Source organism: Chlorocebus sabaeus, chromosome X (assembly GCF_047675955.1).
Source record: "Chlorocebus sabaeus isolate Y175 chromosome X, mChlSab1.0.hap1, whole genome shotgun sequence".
Taxonomy (NCBI): domain Eukaryota; kingdom Metazoa; phylum Chordata; class Mammalia; order Primates; family Cercopithecidae; genus Chlorocebus; species Chlorocebus sabaeus.
In genome coordinates, this window is record NC_132933.1 from 142,843,477 (window position 1) to 142,855,700 (window position 12,224).

Genomic DNA, 12,224 nt, shown 5'->3' on the forward strand with positions numbered 1-12,224 from the left:
TATCCCCGCCCTTGAACCCAGGCATCAGGGCTAACACTGGCTCCATGGAGGGCTGCAGACTTGTACTCAGGGGCCACAGCACTCGGGTGTGCTGGATTTCCACGTGGTGACAGCAGCCACAGTCAAGGGAGTGTGGGTGTGGGGCCCTAAGACGCAGGTGGCATTTGTGGGGCCAAGTCCATCCCCGTTCACAGAGAAGCAACAGGAACTCCCAGGCCCTCCTATGCAGAACACACGTACGAGAATATCAGGGGTGGAACAGAAGGAAATGGTTAGGCGAAAACAAACGCAGCCGTGCAAGAGCACAGTAGAAAACTTCAGCGGCGCAGTTCCTTTCACATTCACATTCTCCTCGCGGTTGATTCTGGGTGAAGTGACAGGGCATGCCACCATCTCAGGCAAAATGAAATTCACCTGCCTAGGACACTGAGCTCAACTCTCCAAACACCACCGCTTCCCTCTGAGGCTGCCATGAGTCCCTCGTGCCAAGCCACAGACTTGTCTCCTATGAAAGTGACCCCTGAACATCCAAGCATAAAGGACGCCCAACAATACAGACAACCATCGTGAAATAGGAGTAAGAGCATCTGAACAGATCGAATCATCCAAGCGTCTATTATGTCTCTGTGGAGCTGCTCATGTGATCTCAAGGGGGCAAGACCTTAACATGTTGGGGAGGGGCTGCTCTCCAAAGCCCAGATGATGGGCACAGAGATACTGCTGTTAAGTGTGGAAAGCAGGCCCAGCCTCTGACACAATCTGCAATCTCACACAGCAAATGGAAACCAGGACACATGGTGCATGAGGAAAGGCGGAATGACTCAGTGCCGCCCAATACCAAAGCCACCATGCTGGCTTTGCATGTCCTGCGTGGTGAAGGAGCCTCAGGGCAGACCCATGACAGGTGGCCAGCTTCCCAATGCCAGAGAAGAGCAGGCCCTCCTGGCTAGAAATCAAAGTTGGAGAGGAAAGCAGGAGGTGGATACCCACCATGCTCACCACGTCAGGAACAGGGAATTCTTCCCCCATGCAACAGAGCTGCCCCGGCCGGAGCGGGACCACAGCCTGCTCAGGGCACCGTCCCACAAAGGCAGGTGAAAGCAGCGAGCACCAGCTTTGGGAAGGGTGGGACATGGGGGGAAGTGGAGGTCACCTATCTTCCCTCACTCCTTCCCCCTTGTCAATCACCTCCTGCTTTGGAGCAGAGGCTCCAGAGACCCAGGGAGTGGGTCCAGAGACCCAGGGAAGGCAGTGCCCCCCACCGCACACCCCTCCTGGGCCAGGGAACATCCAGGCAGGAGAGGCTCTGAGCGATCATCAGGAACACCCTCCGGCCACACACAAGCCATCCCGTGGAGTTTTTCCAGCAGGCTTTCCGCTGGAGGTTATGTCCCCTCAACCCACCTCTCCGTGGCGCCCTGTGCGGAGGTGGCCCGTGCACGCCGCAGCTCCTCCTCCAGGCGCTCCCGCTCCTCCTCCAGCCGGGCCACATCTCCCGCGGAGCTGCGCTGTGCGATGATGAGCTGAAGCTCCTGCATCAGGGCCTCCTTCTCCTTGATGAGCTGCAGCCGGTCCCTGTCAGCCTCGGCCGTGCCTGGCCAGGACTCGTTGTCAAGCCGGGCCAGCTGCTGCTGGATGTTGGCGACTCTGCAAGAGAGGGAGGAAACAAGGACATCGGCGGACTGAAAACGCCATCTTCACACCATCTCCACGTCTCACACTGATTCTGTAAACTCCCTTTGCCAAACAAGTAGTGAAATGATTGCACCAAGCGACCCTTACACTTAAAAGGATTTGGAAACAATGGGTCCTAAAAAATGGTGCAGAAGTCCTTTCCTGAAGCTCCCTTAGCCTGAGATTCGAGATGACAATAACCCCATCGTGCCTGTTCCAAAGAACTGACAAAAAGGCCAGCAGCCCTCAATATGCCCATACTCTGAGTGGCTCAGACTCCTGATTTCCTACATGAAACTGTCCTAGAGCAGGAGGGAGTCTGCTTGTTTCTTCTGCCCACCCTCATCAGTAGCTAAACAGCATGCTGGACCCCCAGAAATGCTGCCAGCTTCCCGCCTCCTCAGTTGTGTCTCACCACTGTCAGCCGCCTTAGCAAAATAACAAGAGAGAAATGCACTCATCATCTGGCCTCCTGAAGGAAAGACCTTCAAAGCCCCAAGCTCCATGTCTTCTGGTTCTGTGTGCTCCTTCCTGCACCAGAGCCGCTGGCCATACATGAATTCAAAACACCTTTCAGAGAGCAAGTGAGCACTTGACAAAAGCTGAGTGCATTGAACAGCGAACAAACACGCCTACAAATATGTGAGAGGACGAGAGGCAGCCCTGTGAGCGTGGATGCTGGTGAGAGATGATATGGGTGGATGCAAAGCGCAACAATCCTCCAGGTGGAAAAACAGAGGCTCCTATAAGTTTCTATGCCTCGAAATTTCCAAGTGCTTGCTTGGCAAACAGACTGCATTACTTTTTGTGTCATGAGGTGCTGTCGAATGCAGATTAAGTGAAACAGATGTGGCCTGTATTTTTAAAGTATCCTTTAAAAGTAAGAGTAGAATGTTTTAAGCCCTTTAAGTAGGGTTAAAGATGAGGGATATGTTTCCAGGGAGAAACTAGGAACGGCAAACTCAACCTGAACCCTGTGCTGTGGAGGACATAGTTTGGCATACTCAGCCAAAAACAAAATCCAAAGACTTCTCTGAGATCACAAAGAGCTGTGAGAACAGGGAAGTGGCAAGCACACATAGCCCTACATCCTCCGAGGGAGACGCAGGGCAGAGGTGCTCCTAAGACTGCCTCCTCCTGTGCCCGTGGTGCACGGCACTGATCAAGGCTGGCTTCCCACCTTCTGGCTCTAGACCTCAGAATCCTCTACACTATGAGCCATGTGGATATCCCCAATTGACTAGCATTGCCACACATGTTAAAACCTGCCACCCAGCCCTGTGCCAAGTCAGGCTCCACCTAAACTAGACACGAGCACACGGACTCCTGAGGATGGGGAATGACTCCCTCTCTAGCCACCAAACGAATCTGAAAACCCACAGTTAAGGAAAGAAATGGGTATACAAGTTATAGTTTAAATGTATGCATTTTACTCAAGTCCACTTCAACAAGGTAAAGACACTAGTTGAATGTCAGTAGCTTTATTAGATAAGTTATTTTCTAACTTAAAACTCATTTCCGGAAAATGTGTTGGAAGATGGTGCCAAACCATGTCACCAGAAAAACTAATGACAGAGGCAGTTGAACAGGGCTAGGAATCCAACTGGGCTTAAGCGTCCACCTATGTCTAATTAGTGTAATTAAAATTTATGGCAGTCATATACCCAAAGCCCAAGGAAAATATACTCCAAGCAAACCCACAAATAAGTCAGTGCTAAATCAGACATTATACCCAATGACATTTCTGGAACATTCTACAGCAGACCAAGACAAGAAATAAATATAAAAGATGAAGAACAATGAGCAAGTCTGTGTCCTCATACTTTTTTTCATTTCCATTTATCTGATCCACAGGGAAGTCTATCTGAGCCCAGCTAAATTTTGCCCAACCATTTTGTACTCATACTAATTATCATACATATAATATAAACAGACATATTTTACAAAGCACTCCTTTTGAGTTTTCTGAGCCTTAAATATGAAGAGATCAAGATTCCATTTGAGTCTGCCAGCTCTAGGTTAGCTGCTAGCTGCTAGCCTACTACACCTTCAGCAGCTAGGATTCAAGCTGCTGAAGGTGGCAGAAGATCCAATTCCAGATAATCACACCCTTTCCAGGAAAATCTCAAGTAATATGCACTATCAGAAAAAAAAAAGAATGAGGAAAAAAATGAATTATAGGAGGGAGGAGAGGCAAAGGGCAAGTTTCAAAAGACCTGTCTGCTACAGGCATAAAGAAACAAGAGCAGCAGCCCAAATTAAACCATGCCCTGTCACTTCCCACATCTGGCAGGAAAAATATGCAAGGACACATGGCAAGGTATGACCTCTCCAGCAGAAATAAAATCTGGATGAGGCAGACTTCTTGCAACCCATCTGGAAATGTTTGGGCTGTGCTGAACACCAGGCAAACATTTCTGTGCCTAAGAATTGTGGGGTTTAATAATAAAATTTCAAAACAATGCAACAATGCAAACAATCTCATCTTCATTTCAGAGCTATATATGAATCTAGAAGAAACTGGAATATATTGGAAAGTTCAATTTCTTTCTTTGTTCCCACGTTCTACGTGTGAACATTTGGGACCTGCTTCAGCTAGGTCGAGAGAGGCACATCTGTCTGTCTGTCTGTATTGGAAGCCAAAAGCACTAGGATTCCTTCAACAATCAATTGTTCTTAAGTCCCCGTGAGACAGACAAGACGGCTCTGCCTTTAAAACCGTATGACTTGTCTACCTTGCCATGGGCCGGAAATGAGCCATCTGCAAGGAGTATCTTTAGTAGTTAGGTTTACTTGAAGGAACAGACTTCCTGCCTAAGGCTAAACACAGATGTACTGAGTTTCAGCGCACCTTCTTCTACATCCATGCCAAATAGCTGATCCACTGGTTGGAGCCTTGCTCCTGTGAGTGCTGTTGTTCCAATTTTGGGTATTAAAGGAAAAACAATTTCCAGAAAGGCTTTTCTTTGAAATATCATTTCAGTGAAATTAAATACACGGAAGTAAAGCAAGGTCATGGTTAAAGTTTGCAAAAAAATAACTTTCCCAAGTTTTTTGTAAAGAGAACTAATAGCAGCTTAAAATTAGAGAGGATTTTTTTTTTTTTCTGTAAGTCAACTATATTCTTCAGTGATTCTTATTTCTGAGGGGTAATGAATTTTATGGCCTATATAAAATCTCTCCCGAATGCCTTTAAAAGCCTTAAAATATATGTTCCCGTGTCCTGATAGTGAAGAAAGCAAATGTTCAATCAAGCATGCAGGTTTCTCATTTATTATGTGATTCCCAAATTCTATTCCCTGAGCAGGTCTAATGTAGACAGACATAAAATATGAATCATTTTTCTCTTATGATTTTTGCCCTAACACTTTTCTGTTACAACCCAGGCACCATTAAACCATGAACAAAAACCTGCATTTATGCCGCAGAAACTATTTAGACTCTCACAATTCACATGAAAATCTTAAATACGATTTGCATTTTTATAGGAAAACAATGCACTTTTAATAATAAAAAGTTCTGAGGTATATCAAGAATAATCCCCAATTATTTGAATTTATACCAAAAATCTGCAGTCTACAATATCATTTCTCATGTTCCTAAAATCCTGCTGCTTTCTGGAATAGCAAGCAGAACTCCGGACAGCCCGTGGTCCTATCCCACGGTGATGAGTCATGAGGGATCCCAATGGCACATTCCAGGACACGGTGTCAGCTTAGAGCCTCATACCTCCAGATTGCAATTATGGCTACAGGTTTGATACTTCTTACATTTTTTCTTAGTTTTCTTGTTGTAAATACCCTTTTAAATAAAAAGCAAAGGTTAAAGAAAACATCAGCTGAGATGTAAATCAGACGGACAATGAAATCACTTCAGCTGATTGAACTAAACCAGCGTCCATTCTACTCAACTCTTTTATGTCAGAAGTTTGAGAAGTCTAAATCTAGAATATCTGGGATAAGAAAGGTCTACTAATAGACCAATATCTCACCCCGTCCTCAGATTCCCAGCCCTGACATCTTCTCCCTTTACATCAGACAGATCTTCAGAGAGCAACTTCATCAAATAAAAAGCAGCAAGTCTACAGGCTTCCTCACGTTGACCAGAATAGGGAAGACAGAGCCACAGTGGCAAAGATGCTTTTCCTTATTTCTCACAACTGTGCCCCATCCCTAAAACCCAGATACGAAATCATTTGAGAAATGAAGAAAAAATCCAAGTGATTGATCAAATTCAACTGGAATCATAACACTATACTGATCCCCGACAACGGATGAACAGCAGGACTGATCCTGGCAACAAAAACTAAGAGGCAGAGAAACTGGATGGACCGAATGTTTTGTTCCTATCTGGACTGAGAGTGTTTCTATGGTAACAGCTACAGTTTGTGCACAGTTCTGGAACAAGTGCTCTTAAGTTAAAAATAAGGAGCCATCTGCGTCATCGGGATTGCTTCAAGAAGACTTGCTCTTTCAACTTCACTTTTAAAATTTCTGAAATTTTTAAATCAGTAATGTGAATATTCCTATCATTAGGTCTGCCTCGGGAATCTGAAGAGGCATTCCTGAGGCAAGGTGCAAGCAGTCCTTTTGGTACACTTCACAGGACCCACAGTTAAAAACACAAAACTGGTCATCATGACAGTGGTCGTTTGGCCAGAGAATTCTCTAGAAATTGTACCACCCACTCAGAATTATGAGTTCCACTTCCACAAACTTCCTTTAAATCCGAATATATATGAAATCCAGCTGGGTGGGGTGGCTCACACCTGTAATACCAGTACTTTCGGAGGCTGAGGCGGGTGGATCACTTGAGGTCAGGGAGTTCGAGACCAGCCTTGGCCAACATGGTGAAACCCTGTCTCTACTAAAAATACAAAAATTAGCCTGGTGTGGTGGCACGTGCCTATAATCCCAGCTACTCAGGAGGCTGAGGCACAAGAAGTGCTAGAACCCAGGAGGCGGAGGTTGTAGTGAGTCAAGATCGCGCCACTACACTCCAGCCTGGGTGATAGAGCGAGATCTTGTCTCAAAAAAAAAAAAAAAAAGAAAAAGAAAGAAAAAAAAAGGGAAAAAAAATCTGAATATATATATGAAATCCCTCATTGTCCAGAATTCGGCAGTTTTGACAATTTCCCACATCTTAAAAACAATCTCAAATATATATGTGCAAGGAAAGACCTCCAAAATGCCTGAGGCATAAACTTCTCCACCATTCAGAAGTGGCAAAGCACAGGAGGTTCTGCAGAGGATATACATGATGGTTCACTTTGTGTATCAACTTGCCTGGGCTATGACTTGCCCAGATAGCTGGTAAAACATTATCTCTGAGTGTGTCTGGGAAGGAATTTCTGGAAGAGATAAGCATGTGAATCAGTGGACTGAGCAAAGAAGGTCCACCCTCACCAATGTGGGTGGGCACCATCCAATTCATTGAGGGACCGAATAGAGCAAAAGGGTGGAGGAAGGGTGAATTCTGTCTCTTCTTGAGCTGGGACATCCACCTTCTGCCCTCAGACACCAAAGCTCCTGGTTCTCAGGCCTTCAGACTCTGGGACTTACACTATGACCACCCACCCACCCACCCACTTCAAACCCCACCCCACCCCCAGTTCTCAGGCCTTCAGACTTGGACTGAATTACACCACTGGCTTTCCTGGGTCTCTGGCTTGCAGATAGTGGGACTTCCTGGCCTCCATAATTGTGTGAGCCAATTCCTATAATAAAACAATCTCTATCCCTTCTCCTCCCTACCCCCACTGTTGCTGGTTCTGTTTCTCCGCAGAACCCTAATACAGTAGGGAAGCTAAGCTTTCAGGGTGAAATGATTTCAGGAATGAGAGCTGGGAGATTAATGTCCAAGGGCGAAGTAGCAGAACGAAAAGACGACACTGAATAGTGGCACTAATATAATAGAAGTTCACCTGGGCAAGAGAAAAGGGCACATGATGTCCCTTAGGCTTGGAATGAGGGGGCTGGGAAAACACATTATTCTTTGCTAACACTGCCACTAAGAGCAACGCGTTCTTTTTCATGCTCTGGTGGGTTGATGGGGGTACATGATGCCTTCCTGCTCATGGCACACCACTTCTCCAGGGGACAGTCACAGGGATGTCAGGGACATTGTGTCCCAGCCTGATCAAAGGGGCCGAGGAAGAGACCATGGACAGGACCTCAAAGCCACCATGCTTTGCCTGTGGTGCTCAGCACCTGGCTTCTGGAATGTTAATGTTTGTTCTACAAGAATGAGTTCTTGCCAGAGAACCACTTGCCACTGCTCTCCCCCCAGGTCTATATCGTTCTACTCACGTGCCTCACTTAGTCAGTTCAACAGAACACTCTGAAAATGCCATCGTAATGAAATCGCTGATCTGGTGCTGGGGAGACCTGATAACATCAACCCTTCCTAGTCTTCCATCTGTCTACAGGAATGGGGCAGAGGGGAACCAAGGCTGTCCTGACAATGCTACAAGGTATGTAAAGTCTAGGGCCTCGCCCGGGCTGCTGAGGGTTATGTGACCTACAGCTGAGTAGTTCACACGGCAGGCATGCACTTACTGGTCAAGCCTTAGCTATAGGAACCAATGTGGAATGACTGGAGGCAGAATCAATCACGCCAAGGGGACTGGAGACGTGCATAGCCGCATCAGGGAACCACAGCCCGGAGGGAGCTGCAATCAATGACTCAGCGAACTGCAATCTCCGCTGCAGACTCCACCGACAAGAACACTTCATGGATGTTTCTAAGCAGCTTCAAGGCCACTAAAAACACCAAACTCATGGTCAAAACCAAGATCTGCCTTTCAAATGACCCTCCACTTTACTGTGAGCCTCTGGAAAACCCTGTTGAGGGCCATCCTCCTCCTCTAATTTCAGGGAGAGCATCTTCTCTGTCACACTTTCCCCAGGCCAGTCCAATTTAAGAAAGGGGATGTGCTGGCAGCAGGAATTTAGGACTGCCAGCTTGTTATTTTGCCAAGTAAAGACTTTGGAAAAAACCAATTCACATCAACGATCATCATTATTTCATTAAGAGAAAGATGTTTTAACAGAAAAATATATATATAAAAATACGTATATTAAATACATACTATAAATATAATATATAATAAATATGTATTAAATATATATTAAACATATATATTAAATATATTATATATGTATATGTATATGTGTATATATGTATCTCTGAGAATGAGATAGTTCTTTGAATGGAAAACAGCAAGTCGGCTTTAGGAAAACCTGCCGCTGGCCCTCCTTTTGCCCATGCACTGTGGACCAAAGACACCTCAGGCTGGGCTTGGGAAGCAGAGGCCTGCCCGTCAGCCAATGGCACCACTCCTTTTTCGTTCCTTTACAGCTGCTGGGCCTGTGGAGACAAGTGTCTTCTCAGGTGTACTTCCTCCTCTTGTCTCCTCCAGCCCTAGCCATCCTCTTTCGGACCTTTTACGACACCCCTCTGGCCAGTCTCATCCTCGCCAGGCCTTTGACAGGACTTCCTCAGGCTCAGTCCTGGCATCTCCTCCTTTCTCCCCATGTTCCATCTCCCAAGGTGAGCCCAGCTGCTCGATGACTTCGTCTCTATGCCATCTGGGTTCCTCCAATGGCCCTCTCCACATACCACCATCTGAATGGCTCACACGTAACCTTCCCAACTCAAAGGTCCCAGCACGCCCAGCAGTTCTGACCCCTCTTCAGGGCATCGTGGCCCCAATGCCGTGGCCTCCCTCCCTGCTCACGCATCCTCCGTTCCAGCCTGGCTGGCCTTTGCTCTACAATTCCAGGCCAGTCCAGCTGCTGCAAACTGATACCTCATCCCCACTCCTGACTTCCACTCTTACCTGAGAAAGCCCATCCCCAATTGGTGGGCGACTGGAATCCCAGCACTCCTTCAGGGCCCACCTCCAATGCCACTTTCTCCTACCCCCAAGGAGAGGACTGATTATGGAGTTCAAAGGCTAGTAGCTCTTTTGAATGTCCATGAAGGCCCAGAACTGTGAGTCTAGCTCGGTGTGTTGACGTATCACACCTTGAACATAGTCCTTGAAAAGGAGAAACAGTTCCCTGCCTACCTTAGATCCCTAAAGGCACCCATATCTTAAAGCCCTTTCCCTTTTCAAGTCAAGGCGAGAGACCCCAAGGCTCACACCTGGATGGAGGTTTCAGGAAGGGACCCAGGAGCAGAGCAGTTGGCCTGGAGCTGACCTGGCCCCAGGACTGGCCTGGCTTGCCCAGTCCCAGGGGCAAAGGCCAAACGGCAAATGCAACCACACGGGACCCTCATTCACTCATTCAATAAATATTCACCGAGTATGTAGCTGCTGGGCTTACAGCAGTGACCTACAATCCCTGCACTCATGAGGGTTATTTACATTTTCACAGGGAGAGACAGGCAGTAAGAAAGTAAACACTGGTTAGGTAATAACATTTGCTCAGCCAATCAGGGGGACAGGGGTGAAGACAGAGTGGTGTGATTTTATTCAGGATGGTCAAGGAAACCTCTCTAACAAGGTGATCAAAAGGAGAGCAGAGGTCATGTGAAAATTTGGAGAAAAGCCACCCCATTCCAGGCAGAGAAGACAGAACAGGCCAAGGGCACTGTATGAGTTTGTTCTTTTCTGCCCCAAATTATCACAGCTTAATGGCTTAAAGCAACACCTATTATTCCCTTACAGTTCTGGAGGGCAGAAGTCGAAAATGGGTCTACAGGGCTGCGTTCCTTCTGGAGGCTCCAGGGGAAAATCTGTTTCTTTGCACCTTCCAGCTTCTAGGAGCTGCCCGTGCTCCTTGGCTCCTGGCCCCACACTATTCTGACCTCTGCTTCCAACCTCACATCTCCTTCTCTGCTGCTGACCGTCCTGTCTCTCTCTTATGGGGACCCTTATGATGACACTGGGCCCACCTGGACCATATAGGCTCATTTCCCCATCATCTCAGGATCCCTAATCTAATTATAACCACAAAGTCCCTTTTGCCATGGAAAGCCACATCTTTACAGGCTGTGGAGATCAGGATGCAGACACCTTGAGGGACCATCATTCTGCCAGCTGCACATGCTAGCTCAGGAGTTGGCTCGGTGGGACTGAGGCCCGGTGGGAGGCCCGAGGGGCTGCTCAGTGCAGGCGTGCTTGAACATCGAGGGGTCGACTGGCTGGAGCAGGGTGAGTGGGGAGCGGGCTGATGCCTGTGAGTCAGCAGGCCACCTGCTCATGTGGGCCCCTTATTGTCCACACTTTGTGGAGATTCAGGAGCAAGACAGGAAGAAGCCCCAGGGCAAGGTTTCTGGACCTTGGCACTGTGGCCATGCTGGGCCAGGTAAGCCTTTGTTGCGGGGGCCATCCTGTGCACAACAGGATGTCGAGTGGCTTCCCTGGCCCCTGCCCACTAGATGCCAGCAGCACCTGCCCTAGAGTTGGGACACCTAAACATGTCTGCAAACACTGCTGGAGGTCTCCTGGAGGGTGAAGACCTTGCTCCCTGTGTGGAGCCCCACTATGCTAGTGGGAAAAGGACAGGTAGCACCTGTGCAGGCCCACCCAGGTGGAGTTTAAAAGACATCTCTGGTTTTTAAATGCTCCAACACAGCCCACAGAGGTATTTCTGAGATGCCGCTACGGTCACTGGAAGGCTGGACCTTCCTCTGTAGCTGCAGTGCATTTCCTAACAAGGTTCTGGCCATCTTGAAATAATATGGTATTTTATTCAAAAGAACTGATGAAGTATCATGCCTGCCCCTTGGATAATTTTCTTAAATACTCAACTTTTCACCCAAATGTATTATCCCAACATTTAGAAGGTTACTCACCGTATACTGGCACCATCTCTAGAAAACAAATAAATCACTTGCTATGTTTGGTAAATGTCACAGCCAAACACATAACAATCATGTTCTTAAGTGTAGCAACAATCTATTTGCTGAGTTTAATCCAGCACAGCAAATTCCAGCACCCACACTCTGCAGTTCCACCAGAAACAGGCAAGAGCAGAGAAATATTCAGAAGAGACAATCGCTCCTCACAAACTCGGGCAGACTAAAGAGAAGGAATGCATGATAAATGAAGAATGCCACCACAGAGACAACCGGTACTGGCAAATGAACTTGGCACTGTTCTGTGGGGAAATTTAAAGCCCACCACGAGTCCATCCTAAAAAGCCAAGAGGCACTGGTTAGAAAACCTCCTAGAAAACAGAAGGTCCGTGTCCGTGTCCGTTTAAGTTGGCCCTGGAGCACTGAATCATATGATGTGCTTTTGTTACTATTTTTACATTTTTTAAAAAGCCAACAAAGTAGCTTTCCAGACATCCATGAATGGTACAGTGTGCTGAGCAGGCCTAACTGTTTAGCTTCCAGAAAGAACTCCCTTACCCCACCCTACATTCTTCTACTCTGCTCTCCCCGCCCTCCATGATAATATTTCATTTGTGACTCAAGAAACTTTTTTTAAAAAGATATGCTTGATACTTTTCTGAAGCACTTATTTGGAAATAATTTGGTTTTAAGACTCTTTCCAGAAGGCACAAACGAGAGAAAGTCTCTAAAAAGAGAATACA

General features: G+C 47.0%; 1 protein-coding gene across 1 annotated transcript in view; it reads right to left on the reverse strand.

Annotated features, from left to right (window-relative positions):
- The window catches only part of WWC3 (WWC family member 3), a 128,842-nt gene that overhangs the window by 32,791 nt on the left and 83,827 nt on the right, over positions 1–12,224 (reverse strand). The window contains 1 exon segment of the mRNA XM_073013879.1: positions 1,405–1,647. Coding sequence (XP_072869980.1) covers positions 1,405–1,647 — 243 coding nt within the window.